General features: G+C 42.0%; 2 protein-coding genes across 2 annotated transcripts in view; one reads left to right on the forward strand and one right to left on the reverse strand.

Moving 5' to 3' along the window:
* Positions 1-12,597, reverse strand: LOC149276768 (ruvB-like 1). Its single transcript, XM_089503288.1, has 11 exons — positions 12,451-12,597; positions 9,476-9,562; positions 8,956-9,088; positions 5,192-5,343; positions 4,330-4,419; positions 3,966-4,115; positions 3,441-3,504; positions 2,850-3,048; positions 2,423-2,525; positions 667-758; positions 1-160 (listed from the first exon to the last, which is right to left on the reverse strand). Exons 1-11 carry the CDS (start codon positions 12,589-12,591, stop codon positions 1-3), a joined length of 1,371 nt encoding a protein of 456 aa, XP_089359414.1. The 5' UTR covers positions 12,592-12,597.
* Positions 12,598-16,218: 3,621 nt separating this feature from the next.
* The window catches only part of LOC149276769 (selenocysteine-specific elongation factor-like), a 68,338-nt gene continuing 67,987 nt past the window's right edge, over positions 16,219-16,569 (forward strand). Inside the window, exon 1 of the mRNA XM_089503301.1 lies at positions 16,219-16,498. Coding sequence (XP_089359427.1) covers positions 16,219-16,498 — 280 coding nt within the window. The remainder of the gene's footprint in view (positions 16,499-16,569) is intronic.

Below are 16,569 nucleotides of genomic sequence, written 5' to 3' on the forward strand. Positions count from 1 at the left end.
TTATTTCATGTATTTTTCTTGCTGCTCAGCCAGGATTTTGGCCGACGACTTGGCGTCATAAAACAGTTCGTTGATTTCTTCCACATGTTCCTTTTCTATGCCGTCCTTGCCACTGATTTTGGCAAGGAGGTTAGCTGGGGTCAGCAGCTGCACGGCGTATCTGCCAGGAGAAAGGAGAGAAGGAGGAATGTTAGGACACAAGCTCTACGGAAAACAAGTGTAACTGCTGTATCTTGTACACCGGCTCGAGTCCCTTGAGAGCCCTACAACTTGAAATCTCTAATCTCTAGCATTTTATGGGTTATTTTCCTCAAGGCATTAAGCCCCCGCCATAGTGTTACACATTATGTGATCAAAGTTTTACTCTCACAGTTTGGCTTTTTTGCCTGTAGGGGTTAAAACTTAAAAATGTTAAACAGGGGACAATATAATAGGTTTGCTGATTGGATAAGCGAAAAAAAAGTTACAGTATAAACGCCTCTTTTCTTGGGCACAAGAATCCATGAGCTGTGACAGTAATATTGAGCACGCCGTGAGGTTAATGCACCTGTGCTGTTCAGAAAGCAGACACCTGCCATCCGTCTCCCCGAGATGTGTTTTCTCAGAAAGTCCGGGTGATACCAAGCATGAGAGGAACGGAGACAGGTTGCGGTCCTCAGCACTTACCTTAAAGTTGTCTTGGTGCCGATGTCTCCCAAGTGATTCAGAGCTTCTTCACTAATATTTATTCCCTCTGTCTGTGCTCTGATCTTTATGATCTGAATGAGAGAAAAAAAAATGAATGAGTATCTGTAAATGAGGGAATGAATGAGTATCTGTGAATGAGGGAATTAAAATTCTTTACTCTCTCTAAAAGCTGTGACAGAATGTTGCGGGAGCGGGCAGGATTGGACACATATGCTGTGGGAGCGGAACATACACGTTGCGGGAGCGGGAGGTAACGGTCAGAAATTCAGCGGGAGCGGGATTAAGACTCTACTTCCAGGTACCCGCAGACTGTAGGAAAAAGCTCAACATCAACCTACCATTAAAACAACTGTCTAAAAGTAATCAACATGTGAAACACATCCTACAGCAGTCTGTAGTATGAGATTTGCATTCCATCTCTTCTGTAGAGATGCATCCTAGCTTAATGGCTGCTCGTTTAACCGTATTTATAAACGCATTTTACAAGAAATGCAGAAAAACAGGAGCTTTAGTGCCTGCAGTAAATGAAGATTCCCAATAAGCAGATTGAAATCTTACAAAAATATACCATTGACGGTGTTAAAAACTTTCAACACAACATAAAGTTAGCTTTTTTTCATTCATTGTTAATTAGCATTGAGTTTACTTTTGGCAAGAGATCCATATAGAAGACACATGGAATTATTCACTGCCGCTGTACAGAACTCCGTGCATGGTTTGTACATATACAGGATGTAAAACAGTGCATTAACACTAAAAGTATTTAATGGATGGATAACTTTGTGCCCTTGAGGAATATTTTATAAACACAGCGACATCAGGGAGAGATCCAGCAGCTGGTAGAAATTATTAGCATTAGTTCTTAAAAACTCTGTGCTTATAGACCAAAGGGTCTGTCCTGTTACAGGGGGTAGTTTGAGCAAAATTCGGAACCGTTTAGCTGCTCCAGCCCCTCTTGGTGCGCTGAACGCAGTTTGGGAAGTTGTCAGGAAGGTAGCGCGAGGCTCCTAGAAGCCAGTGTTCTCAGCTGAGTGATAAGGGGCATCCACGATAATGATGTTGCGTGTTGTACTGCTGAGATAGCAAGTCTCATATAATACAGGTATTTTTCACTTTGGCAGCTCCGTAAACAAGATAGCAGGAGGCGCCTGCTTACATTAAGGCTGGGAATGTGCTGCTAGTGAGCGTTAGAGCGCTGAAGCTCTGCACAGACAGCCATCTGAATGAGACGGCATTGCCACGTTCACTGCATTGTAGCCAACAGGTTTTCTGACTAGAACCCCAATGATTCTAAGAGATGCTTTGGTAAAGCCTACTTTTAAAAATAAACACATGATCATAGCGGATTTATATTTTTAAATGCTACCGACCTAATGTCCTAAAAGCTACATTAAGACCACTTTTTTCTTTATGCCTCTGGGCAGGGATGTTTTACTGTATATCTAACAGCTGCGTACTATTGACAATACACTTAAATGGTAGTAAGAATACCATATATTAGCAGGCAGTGTAGTCGCATTCAATTAATTGCCATATTCTGAACACGCAGACAGATTTCCTATTTTGGATATTCCAAGGAGTATAATAGGGAAGGCCTAATAATGTAGATCAGCCCATATCGCATTGCTGGTAGCAGATCCAATATATCTGGGATTGAGGCATGCAATAATAAATTGTAATAAAGCTGACTAAAGTTTGCCATAGGCTCAAGTATCTCCATCTTGCATGAGCTTACCTGTTTCATTTCCAGCGGTGTGTATAGCATGGTACGTATAATCATCACCCTGTCCAGAAGATCGAGGGGAATCCCATGAGGCGACACAACATCTTCTGTCCCCCTAAATCCATCAACAGGAGAGAGACAATTAAGACAATTTAATCAAAGGGGGAAGCTGTTTAACAATAATCCTAAAGTTAGGGCTTAAAAACGAAATTAAAACACTTATTAAGTTAAAACACGCATTAAGGGAACACAGTCAGGCCACTAGATGGCTCCAGACAAACAAAAGCAGGGACTGGCCTTGATTTCTGGAAAGTTTATCACTTAAATTAAACCAAATTAAAAGCCAACAGAATGCTTAACCCCAAGGCCAGGCGGTTTTACACAAATCACAGTATTAAGCCACAGAAAGGGCATAAGCCGATGAGCCTGAACTCTGTACCTGATGATGCAGCTGCCCCGGTTTGTAGCAAATATGACGATGGGTGCGAGGGAGGACTCCAAGGCCCGGTGCAAATAGGTGAAACATTCAATGTCCAGCATGTGCACCTCGTCTATGAACAGTACACCCGGCACGAGCTCAGCGATACCTTGGTCAATGTATTTGTTCACAACTTTATTAATCTCTGCTCTCAGCTTGTCTAAAAAAAAAATATGAAAATAAAGACATCAGTAAATTGCTGCAGTATCAACTCAATCCAGCAGATCACATCCATCTCCACATAACTACCCCAGAGTTTGTCAATTGCCCCGATCAAGAGAACCCCACCAATAGGTCTGGATTGGTCAAACGCCACTCAACTGCCCAGTGGATTTTAATTTCTTTTTTGTCAGCTGCAAATAATTTAGTCATGGGACAAAGTATATTTAATCCGCAGCTCGGCAATGGACAATTTACGTCCAATTCATGTTCATGTCTAACAGATCTATTGGCATTAATATAATGAATGTGGGGAACTGCACAATATCCACAGTTGTTTCGTAATAGATTCTGCCAGGTCTTTAAAGCAAACATCTTAAAACTGATAAATACCTGTTATTTCTGTCTTTTTCGGCTTCATTAGTTGTCCCATCATAGAAAGAATATCTTGACCTCCCTAGAACAGAACAAAACAAAAATCTGAGTTTACAGAATGCTTTCAAAATCAAAGCAAGGAATTATAAGATTAATTTGAAACTGAATACAGGATCATTTATTAAGAAAAGAAAAAATACAGCAGAGATGGTCCTAGAAGCAAAAACATCTTTAGAAACTGGCAAGTCCGACTTGTCATCTATATATTTTTTTTTTTTTGCTGCTGCTGGTCAAATTTGGCGAGCCCACGTTGTAACAGCAGAATAGACAGCTCTATACAAATCAATAACAATCGTCATTCTGATTAAGCAGTAACAGCGACATCTCCCCAAGCAACACCTATGCAGATTGAACCCAGCAGCCAACATGACAAAAACAACGGCACAATGATCACCATCTCCTTTGCTTCTTTTGTTCCTGTTTAACGCTCCTTTAACCCCGAGATCCCACGTTCATACGAGCCGTGTTTTGCCCGTTCAGTACCTGTGGCCTTGCGTTGGCAACGTCCAGGTCATGGAGTGTGACATCTTGGATCACTTCTTTCTTCTTGTGGACATCTCCCTTGGGCAAGGGGACGTACTCTTCAGCTTCAAGGTCGAATTCGGTCGCATAGGTGTCACATCTTCCCTGTCTCTGCAGAGGGAGAGAGGGAGGGTTTGAAGGGACAGGTGTATAGCGAGAACGGCTGCCAAGTCCCTGACAGGTAAAAGGGGCGACTTCCTAATTACAGGAACGCTGACAGCTCTGAAATACCTTTGAAAATGGGACCAGACGGACCTGTATCGCCCCTTAATAAAACTCCTCACAGTGTCTCCATTCACCAAGGGACATACATGAAATAAATTACCTTTACAGCCCCACTGTTCGCTTCAATGTAAATCACATCTCCAACTTCCACGCGTTCCTTCTGCAAACTCTCGTAGATGCTGGGGTCAAGCTAAAAAAGCAAACAAAAAAAACACAACATGGTTTAACTAACAGTATTATCAAAAGTCATGTTTAAACGTAATATTTCCTAAACAATTACAATAATTGCACAAGCTATAGCAGCTTTAATTAATGAATTCAGATATTATAAATGTTGTGATTGCAACATAAAAGAAGAAACACACACCAAGCTCTACTGAATAATGTATCAAGCAAGTAACAGGAGCCCCACTTTTACCCCAAAACTCACGAGCATGGTTTATAACGGGGGTTTTAAAGCAAACCAAGACTATTTCCACTATAATAAGTGCTACGGCTTTTGGGTTTATTTTCTCATGGCAATCCTTTCCAGCTGCTAAGGTATTGAACAGTTCTTGGACATTAGTTAGTATTCTGCAACGGATTTCATGCATTCCAAGCTTGTACAGCTAATTGTTGTAACCGATTAATATTTGTTCTGAGAAATGGAAAAGACAAACAAACAAATGGCAGGGAAAAAAATAAATCATAAGAGTAACTGTGAAGGATATGCCAATCCTTTCCGCACCCGGCCTGGGCATACGAGGGCAGAATGTCTGCTGTCATTTCCAATAAAAGGATTCTGCCCTGCTAGGGGCAATTCTACTAAAAGATAAACAGATAGCAAGACACATACAAGGGGCATTTTAACCTCGACCGAACACAACACTAAACGATCTACAGAAGAAGCGCCAATTTTAACGCTTCTAGGGATCTACTTATTTGGTAGAACAACCCACTATGTGTAAACATGTAAAACGCACCTTGAGCTGTTTGGTTCCTTTTGCAGTTTTCAAGCCGATAACGACATGGCTGATGGTCTTTCCATAACCTCCCATTGGGTTCTCGGTCTCACAAGGAGTCAGCTCGGTCACCTCCCCTTCATACACCTCTTTAGTTTCTCGGATTCTCAGACCTACGGTAGAGCAAAAGGGGGACATAGAAATCTTTCAGTACAAAATTATAACGCTACTTACCGAACAACAGAGTAAGAAAAGTTTATGGAAGACTTGGAACGCACAGACCGGCGTAATTAATCGGAAGAAAACTGCGATTAAACCTATTTACACTACAGAGGGACCACAAGGTCCTCCTGCAGACAATCTAAGGGTTTGTTAATTCAGCCTCCTTTTAACTGGTTTCCTTGCGTTGGGGGATGCTATGGAACATGTACAGGAAGTGTACTTTAGTATGCTTCCTGTTTACACTTTTGGAAGCCAATGGAGAAATTTCAATAAGACAGAAGTCTAATTTTTTTTTTTATGCAAGCAAACCCCCCCCCACAAAAAACATAACTCTGTACAAAACATAGATCCTACCCCCAAAACACTCAAAAGAGCACACCATTTACAGTTTATACCACGTTATAAAGATAATATTACATTTGTTTTTTCAAGTTGCATATTTATTTAAGACGGAGCAGTCTCTACTCCGATGATTTTGACACGGCCACTTTTATGTCTAGTCAAAAAGCCTGCTTACTCCAAGCGTTTAGACAAACGTGATAACAAGAAACCGACGGAAAACCATCTGAGTTACGACTGCAGTAAAAATTTCTGAGGCTAAAAAAGACCACAGTCTGGCCTCCAATAAACAATTCATTACAAGAACATGAAAGCCGCTTAAATCACGGGCAGAAACTATTTTCATTTGCCCTTGCAGAGAAGGAAAAAAAATGTAAAGAAGAAAAAAAATAATCCATGCATGAAGTATAAAAATTTAGATTTGTTCAACATTAAAAGCCATTTTCCTTTTGCGATCCCCCGCTTCGTACCTAAACCGACACTGCTGAAATATCACAAGAGTCATTTTTGTTTCTCGCTTTTATTATGCATCCTCCGGGGCAAACTCTTGGAGGGCGCACGGGCCAAAGTTAGATCAGATTAGGGAAAGGCTCCAGTAAGGAAAATGAACGTTAATGGGCAGCCATAAAGTGGAACAGATGGAGGAATAATTGAAGGGGGAGTAGGTTAGACGCATTATTAATAGAACAATGTGCCGTAGTATAGCCATGCTCACCGATAGGAAATGAATAGAAAGGTAGAACATAAACCATAAAGCTTACCGTACCGTGTAACAGGAAACGCAGCCCACCCAAAATAAAACACGCAGGATTAGGTTCCCTTTAAAAGCCTGTTAAAGCCGACATGTCAGCAAAAATATGTCCGACATTAATCAGAGCACAACAGAGCCGCGTGCGTGTTGGGTTAACATTTTAAGACACACGTCTGAATAAACAGCTTAACCCCTACGACCAAAAGCACTTTGCTTTGAGCATTATTAGTACCCGACTAAAACTCCTCCACTACCTGTTTTCTGTAGCAATTAAATAAAAATAGGTTACTAGGTTAGGAGCAGCTAGTAAATGAGCACGCTGCCAATAAAGATACACGTTGGGATCTCTTGTTTTTGGTGCAGAAGAGTAAATATTTTAATATAGGATATAAATATTATCTAGTGTATAAAATAGGTCGTTCTTAAGGACGGAGGAAAAAAAATAAAATACAAATCAAGGAGTCAAACTTGCAGGATTACGCCAACCCGTTCCAGGGCCACTTACACAGAGGTCCCGTATGAGGATCTGATCCGTGTTATATAATAACCCCTGCTTACATCAGTCTTCCACAAACAAGGAACCCAAAACTAGATTTATCGCCACCACTTTCACTTGACCAACATTTGGATCAAGTGATCTGATGAACTTTTATGGACTTACATGATGAAATGTATATGTGCAAGAGCATCATTTGGTCATCATTGTGGTCACAATACACAGAAGGGATATAATTTACTGAAATATATTCCTTGATATGAAGCGGTCATCAGGAAATTAGCATTTTTACTCATTTGTCCTTAATTTAGGACCTCAAAAGAATTGTTTGAAAATATTAGTAATATCTGCCTAATAAATGCTTCAAACCCTGGTGAACTACGACGCCGTTATAAGGTTTATTGAGGCCTTTCAATTAAGTCTTCAAAAAAGGCCCTTTTCACCCGATTATTTCACAGGCGACGGATAAAACCCCTGCCCGGTGCCTCTCTTTATCCTTTATGCCGTGTGTGGCTTCTATTATAAATTTAAATGTCCTTTCGCTGTAGATGCAAACGCGGGGAAGATTACCATACGAACATTGCTTATTTGTAGTGATTTCACCAAGTTTAAAGCTACGGTGTTTCCAAAAGCCTTTAAAAAAAAAATAAAAAAATATTTCGGCAATTAAACGTGCGTCCCGATTCCCCGCGCATTGATGTCAGTTCTAGGGTTAGATTCGGAAATTACAGAAAGGGGAATGAATCTGGTTATTATTAGCTGCTCACTCCTAATCCCACTCCATGTATGAAATTGAAAAATTCCACAAAAGAATCCCCCGCTCTTTCACTAAATCCAATATTTATTTCGAACCTTTTCCCCCGAGCCGAATGTTCGGCGGTAACAATGCCGCTGCCTGTGTCTGATGATTTAACTCCGACTCTTATCTGCGGGAATGACAACAGGGATGACACAAGTTTCATCCGTAGGTTCAAATTTCCAAATCCCTGACAGGCAACTTCATCACGTCGAGGAAATATTGTATACGTTCCTCTTTTCATTTCTGCAGGAAGGGATTTTTTTTTCCCCCTCCCCTCCCTCTGCGACTGACTTGACAGGAATTTAAACACTAGATAATGCGGACTTGTCCCCTTTTCTTTGCAGAAAAATCAATAGCGGGTCAAGCTTTATTTGCCTCCTGGATTAAGCAGGGGAGATTTGTCCTTGTTCTCTCTTACGCTGGTAGACGCATGGCTCAGAGAACCATCACCGGCCATTTCAATAAGAAAGATTGCCCGGTGATCCTCTTCGATCGGTGGGGCCGCGCTGCCCCTCTTTCACAGTCCATTTGCTTTTATTATTATATTTATTTTACCTGCTGCATCGCTGGAGGTTTTAAAGGTTTTAAAGGTTTAAAGGGCAGACTCAGCAAATGGGATCTCTTCTCAGAAGTGGAGTCATTTATACTAGTCACACAAAGGCTGCGTTTGATTTAAATAGCGTTTATATGTCGATATAAAGATAAGAAAACAAGTATTAAAAAAAGAATAGCACCGGACCGGCTGCAAAAAAAGTTCACAAATAAATTGTGATTTAGCCAGATTTCTAGACAATATATAGATTCCATTTTATTTTTCTGGTAGGTACAGGCCTGTTGCCTGGTGGCCAGAATGTACAGATGGGGTTTCATAGCCTACCTCAAGCGGACCCAACCCAGGCGTTTTTGTGCGTCAGAGCAATAAAAAAAACAAAAAAAAACACACAATGTTCTTTGCATTAAAAGCTGAAGTTTAAACCATTTTACTCTCTGATGCAATCCTACCTTTTAAGCGTTGATTATTTGTCCGGCCTTCTAAGTCTCCTGCTGGAGTAACACATTTCCATTGCCCAATTCACATTTAACGCTCCACTAGGTCCGGTGCTTAAATATTAAACTAAACACATTTGCAATCCACTATTAATAATGTTCAATGGCAATACCGTCCGTCCACAACTTACCGATGGCCCGACGGAAATTCTCCATCAGAACTTCGGTTTTCTTGATCTCGGTGGAGTAGACTTCACTTCCAACCATGGGGCAGAAAGGGACTTTGCTGCCCAATTCTTGGGCGATCGCTAGGGCCAAAGCAGTCTATAAACCAAGAGAACACGTCGCAGTTATCACTTTACGAACTCAATCTTAAACAACTCTCACAAAATATTGAACGGTGTCCTTATTTACCAATATTATCAGTAAAGATCATATTAACCCTGCATTGTACAGATTTTACCCCACACGTGGAATATGCACCTAGTGTCATTTATTCTGAGGGGTATATACATATTATCCACAAAACTTTACATTAACATTTTTTTATAGGTGCATGATTGAGGAGAATTGTGGAATTTCAGACGTTTCACCACTAGGTGGCATCAGCAATAATCAGACCCAGCAGCGTGGGGAGCAAAACAGCCTATCGTGCTTCACATGTTCACGGAAAATAGGATGCAGGTGACAAACATGCTGAAAACGAGATACCTTGCCAGTTCCAGGGGGTCCGGCCAGCAGCACCGCTCTCCCGGCCATTTTCTTGCTTTTAATTAGCTCCACGATTATGCCACATGCCTGAAAATTAAAGGGAAAGACAGATTGAAACGGTAAAAAACATAAGAGGGTTCACATTAACCAAATGAACCAAAGCCCTTGTCCAAGAGAACGTACAATTTAATTAAAAAAGGAAAGAGGGGAATTTCGACAAACTGGGAGCAGGAATACCGATCTCTTGAAAATATAATGTATTAAAATGCAATAGTTTGATCCATTTTTCCTCAATATTAGGAATAAAGTAATATACAATAATTACATTATAATTTTTTTCTGGGAAGAGAACACAAACACTACCGCTCAAAAGTTTGGGGTCACTCAGCTGTCTTTACGGAAAGCAAGGACATTTCTGGCTGTAACATAATTGCAAAAGGGTTTTCCGACGATCAATTAGCCTTTTAAACTTAAACTTGGATCAGCGAACACGGGAGTGATGGGAGAAACACGGGAGTGATGGGAGAAACACGGGAGTGATGGGAGAAACACGGGAGTGATGGGAGAAACACGGGAGTGATGGGAGAAACACGGGAGTGATGGGAGAAACACGGGAGTGATGGGAGAAACACGGGAGTGATGGGAGAAACACGGGAGTGATGGGAGTGATAAAGGGTCTCTCTGTACATCTAGGAAGAGATTCTATTACAAAATCAGCCATTGCCAGCTCCAATAGTCATTTGCAGCATTAACCCCGTCTGCACTGGATTTCTGATCCATTTCATGTTATTTTAATGGACAAAATCTGCTTTTCTTTCAAAAACACATACATTTCTAATTGACCCCAGCAGTAGATTATGCAACGCTTGTACCAGCCTAACAAATACATAATTACAGACACAGATATTAATATAAACATTCATGTATGAATGGGGCACTATGGGAATGGAAAGGAGAACGTTGTGCGAATGTACCCCATATTCACCGACCAAGGAAAGGACAAAGGCAAAATAATCTATTAGCTCGACGCTAATTTTCTGGACGCATCTATACAACGAGATTTGGTTCAGACACCCGGCGGCTTCACGCGCCCGTATAATAAAATCGGTTTCATTTCGCCTTGGTTGACCCAACATGACGCACGCGGAGCAGCAGTACAGCGTGGCGGGTACGACCAGCGATGGTACTGGTTAGCGCACCTTTGATCTCTCTTCTCCCCGAACATTCCTGTCCCTGGTTCACAGCAAGTTTTCTGCTGCCATCAGATAACCTCAACACAGTCCACATGGACGAGCCTCGTCAGAGGACGTTCCAAGCGTCTACCGTTTCACTGCCAACATTCCCATTGTTTGAGGGACTTCCAAACTTCGCCCCGCTTCACTGCCAGCCCCCCGACATATAGCAGCCGGGACTTGAACAGCACATCAAATGAAAACCATTCCGCAAGCACGGGCCTCACAGACGGAGAGAGAAATTAAAAAAGCGACTTCGATAAATTTGGCCACATACAGCGTTTCAGAGGAAATGCGGCAGAAACAGTCATTAAAGAGTCCACGAGTCCACTGAAGAGTCCCTACTGATAACTGAAGATTTTAAAGTAGAATTGCTTGGTTTAAATCACAATGATAACCAAATAGCCATTTTTAACCCTGCAGTGCCCACCTCATTGTTTCTCCAACGGATTTACTGTCACCAAGTGTCTAAACTGCTCACCCGCTGTGAATGGGGGCATAAAGACCCCCTGGACCTGCGACCCTAGGCCAGGGTACGTCACTGCATGCCTCTTCCATAGATCTGGATCTATCTGCCAAGATAACAGCTGAGAACGACAAACGTCTGTTACACCTAATCCCTTCTATAAGGGACCCTCGACGATGCGTTACTACTTGTATCAAAGTAAATATGGGGGTACAAAAACATTGTGGGCTTCTCTGTTTAAAAACATTCTAACTTTCACAAAATGTTTCTAAACACCTGCATATCAGCCATGCAGTTCTTACTCTGTTATCTGAGCCCCAATCTACTAGACAAACACCCCAACTCCTTATCATACTGCCTGTGGGAGACAATAGAACGCCTCAGTCTTAATCACCCATCTGGCCTCTGCGACTAATGAGTCTACGGAGGAACGGACTTCATTAGCATTGCCATAAAGCATCAGCTCAGTGTGGTGTTTGAGCGGAGGAAGTCACCCAAAATATCACACGACTGATGGCAATGGCCGCCTCCAGGTCTGCATTTTTGTTTTTTCATCAGATTAGACTTTATAAAAAAGTAAAGCCGGTCCTAGTATAGTCTGGCTTGGCCCTGTGTTTTTTTCGTTTGTTGCCGGGAGGCAATCCTTGTACCCCACGGCTCGGTCCAGCAAGGAACCCCCAGCAGATTCCTATCCACACGGCTGCCGGTGAGCGGCTACGGTGCTGACCTCAGCAAAAGGGGGAAAACCATCAGCAGTGTGAGAAATAAATACCCCGGGTGGAGGACTGAGCTAGAATTTCCTACGAGGGCACAATAAAGCAGCTCAGGGAAAATAAAATGCTCGCTATTTACATATCTGTCAGCGTTCTAAACAAAAAGGTCTTCATCAGAACAAAATACAAAGAGAAAAGATTCAGGACAGAAAAAAGAACTATAATAATATAGGGGTTTTCTTAATTTGTCCCCTTATATCAGCTCCTTCTAAATCACTATTAAAGCTGGAGAGGCACCAGCTTGGTTTTAGCAAACAGGGAGTGAAAAGCTTATTTTTTTACTTTACTGACGGAGTGGTAGATAAGTGGAACAGCCTCCCAGCAGAAGTGGTAGAATGCAGCGAGGGAGGTTAAACATGTATGGGATTGGCATGTGAGCTGATTAAGCATTGAGACTACATGGTCCGAACTGTTCTTATCTGCCACCAAATTATATAGCTTTCATGTAAAACCCTCCTGGATGGACGGAGGTCTGTCCCCCCAGCACGCCGCCTCTCTCCTCACCTCTCTGGCATTCTCCTGCCCCACCAGCCCGGCTGCTGCCTGCTTAGCGAGGCCACTCTCATCCAGGCCGAGCCCCTTCACGTGGCTGTGGGCAGCAATGCGCTGGGTCTTGGTAGTGCTCTTCACCTCTTCGATCTTCATAGCGGCACTTATGGGACGTCTGCAATAAGAAAGAACGGGGTTTGCGGCCTACTGAAGCCTAGAGACCAGGGTAAAAACCCACTGGATATCGATGAGGGTGAATTGTGAAGTGCAGATGACAGGGTGAGGTATCTTAGCGACCCCGAGGCTGTTTCGGTTTCCCCCACGAGTGAGCGGGAATCCCTGTCTAGCAGGCGCGTTACCATGCGGTTACCAAGGCCTCAAGAAGCACAGCCTTCGAATCCCACATCGACTCATCCGATTGGAAAGCGATGAACCAGCTCTGCTTTCTGATTGGGTAGCAAATAAGTCCATCTCATGTTGCGCAGGGATTTCCGCTTGCGTTGCTACAGCGGTTTCCTTAGACCTTAGCAACCAGCCTGGGGGCGGAAACGGCTCGTATAGACGCTCACCCTATACATGTGCTGCTACGGAGGACAACGAAACAGGGAAAAACTGTCAGGACTGTTAATGTTTACAATGATTTGCATCCTTTTACAAAACATCCTTATAATGAACTAATAAAATCTCCAAATCAATAATGACCTGTTATTTATTCCATTATTAAATCTCTAAGTTGTTAGGTAAAAAGTCTAACCTGAAAATGATTTGTTTCCACTTTTAAATTGTTTTTAAATACTTTCAAGATTCTCATATCTCAATATTAAAACAACATTCACTAAAATAAAAAAAATAAAAACGCACTATATTGTTACGGTTTTATATAGCGCCATCAGATTCCGCAGCACTGTACAAAGGGTAGACAGGACATAACAATTAGTATATAACATAACAAAATGACATACGGAAAAGATCTTACGTTAATAAGCGCTATTAACCAAATAGCTCCAATCCCGTCATCATGGAAGCGTTGGCTTGTCATTGTTTAAAGATTACACTTATTTGAGCCACCTGCATTCAAGCAGGGATATCAACCATAACATTCTGGTAGCAAAAGCACCAAATGGAATATGGTCACAGCGGTGTTGAATGGGAAGGAGTCAGTTCCAGACTTTGTGGCCCTGAGAATCTGCCCCTTCACCCGGAGACCCTCTGACTAGAGCAGAGACTCTGAGACTTGGGGGCAAACCCTGAGATAGCCAGCAGTTTATTTAGAATACTTAGAATTACTTAAAACTTGGTGTGAGACAAATTAATAAAGATTTTCCGCTATTCAGGGGAAGCATTTCTGTTGAAATTGTTACCTGAAATTAAGATGAACAGGGACTTTTTTTTACTTTATAATTAAAATCAGCATAGAACATGGATACACGGAGGTGATGTGTTCATACCTGGGAACTTGTGCCACCTGGAGCCTCCCCTTGTGGGAGGCGGCCAGGACGCTGGTGGGCGTTTCCGCTTTATGTCGCAGGAAACACCCCCATTTAAAGGTGAAATGGGCGGGAGTAGGGCGTGTCAGGACCTCACAATCTGGGGGATTCAGGTGTCGACCCGGAGTTGCGGCGCTCAGTGGGATTCGGGAACATAATATCGCAGTCTCTATGTAATTCTCCGACGCGGAGAATGCATGCAGTACGCATGGACAGTAGCGCTGCCAGTTTGAGTGACACTCTACCTCCCAAGCTCCGCCCCCTTGGAATCCTGATTCCCGTGGGTAGAAGTTAAATAAATAAGATATTCTTGTAAGTGAAGTAAAGCACAAAGGTATCAACGCAGGTCTGGTTGAATTTACTAGCCAGGAAAGAAATGTTACTAGTCTATTTTATCAACAACGAAAATCAGGGTTTTTTTGCCTTTTTTAAGCTAGAATTTCTAGCTTATCACAAGTTGGAGGACAGATAGATTTTTAGCTCAGCTCTACTGGCTCAATTTTGTTTGAAAAACTAACATAGCTGCCAACTGGCTCGGTTTGGCTGTCCCACCTAATGCCTGAAAAGCCATAATTTCTGCTAGAACACTTGGTTTCGGCATATTTCTTGGTAAAACAATACACGCCACCATCATGTGACATCCGTGGAACATGAAGACACATGTAGTGTGTGACTTCACCCCTACATTCTATCTCCGTGACCCAGGACAGATTGTTGGCAGCTATGATATGATGGTCTACGGGACAACGTGCAGATAGCGCCACTGATTCATTGATAAAAAGTAATTTAATCTGACCGAAGTGGGGGTCTTTTAGAAAGTTTTATTAATCTGTCCTTAGAAAACGTTTCTTAACTAGTATTACTGAGCCCCTTCACGTCATATGATACCCAAAAGGGGATTAGGGGCCGAGTTGCTTTTTTTAAGTAGAAATATCTGGATTTGGAGCGTATGATCAAGTTCCACTCAACAATTGAAATATCATTGAAGCATGATGGATTTAAACTGTCAAGAATTGTGTTGTTTTTGGAGTCGAGGCTCTTGAATATAAATATGAAAGTGTATGTGTGAGACCTGAACATTTAACCCCGATTTTCCTGGCAGGATCACTTCCTACTCCCAAAAGTGATCTTTTTAAACAATTGCTGTTGGAATGAAAACAAAGTCTTGATGATAAGAAAAATGTATTATGCAGGTCAGTTTTATGTTTCTCTCGGGCAAACGTTTCACCCTCTGAACATTAAGAACTTATTTGCGTCCTTGAAGTATCTCGTTTCAAGGAAGGAAAAGGTATGTTTTCTGAACATGAACCGAGGTGTTTACATAGTACTCCAGAGTAATGAATAGCTTGTTTAGGCAAGAAAGTACTTAACTTGGAAATCACTAATACATTTGCACCTCTGCTTCAAATATATGTCAGGTTACGTAGAAATGTGATGTAAAAGTATATATATATTTAAAAATCTAATGTTATTTTTCACAGAGTTGTAATCAACATATTTTAGTTTGCTATTCATTTTAAAGTCATTTGGCTATCATTTTATAGGCATGGGATAGGCATTTGGCTATCATTTTATAGTCATGGGATAGGCATATGGCTATCATTTGTTAGGCACTGGATAGGTATACGGCTATCATTTCATAGGCATGGGATAGGCATTTGGCTATCATTTCATAGGCACGGGTAGGCATATGGCTATCACTTTTAGGCACAGCATGGTCATATGGCTATGCTGAATTTAAGACGAGACCAAGGAATATGGTTCGAGTCTTTAGAGAAAGAAAAAATGGTCAGACTAGACGGGGCGAACGGGTCTGATCGGCCGACAAATTCTATTTCTAAACTCAGCGACTAAATTTCAAAGTAACATTAGAAATGAATGAAGAGTTTCCATAAGCGAAATAGGTCAGAGGCTTTAGCTATTGTAAAAAAGAAGTTGGCAATATCCGTCTTTTTATTTTAATTTATTATCAAAGATAAATGTAATTATTATTTGTTACTCTGTAATGATTTAATGTTTCAATTCATAAGCCAGTCCCATATACAATGTGTCCATATATATTCAAAATTACATGTCCATTACTATTTAAAAGTAACTATTACTATTTTGTCTCGTAAGAAAAGGAAATATATTTGCAGGTAAAATCCACTTTTAGACACCCTTGCAATATTATCATGCAGGGGCAGCTACAGACAGGCGGAACAAGGAGCTCCTGCTCTCTGTTCCTACCCGACGCTGAACAGGGTAGGTGAACCCGGAAGTGGTGTAGTCCAGGCTGGAACGCACGGCTGTACCCATGGCTCCTGCAGGGGAAACGTTAAACTTTAACGTGGGTGTTTTGGGCCACATTGACAGCGGGAAGACGTCCCTGGCCAAGGCGCTGAGCACCACAGCTTCCACCGCGGCCTTTGATAAGAATCCTCAGAGTCGGGAGAGGGGAATCACCCTGGACCTTGGCTTCTCTTCCTTTTCCGTGCCCATCCCGGAGCATTTAACCGGCACTGGATACAGGCAGCTGCAGTTCACTCTGGTAGATTGCCCGGGCCATGCATCCCTCATCAGGACGATCATAGGGGGTAAGTGTGCCCTGAACGGTGCCTTGGTGCAGCGTGGAAACGCATGTTCCCATTCATACATGTCATTTAGC

Source organism: Sceloporus occidentalis, unplaced genomic scaffold (genome assembly GCF_023333645.1).
Source record: "Sceloporus occidentalis isolate IW3139 unplaced genomic scaffold, rSceOcc1.0.p SCAF_225, whole genome shotgun sequence".
NCBI lineage: Eukaryota > Metazoa > Chordata > Lepidosauria > Squamata > Phrynosomatidae > Sceloporus > Sceloporus occidentalis.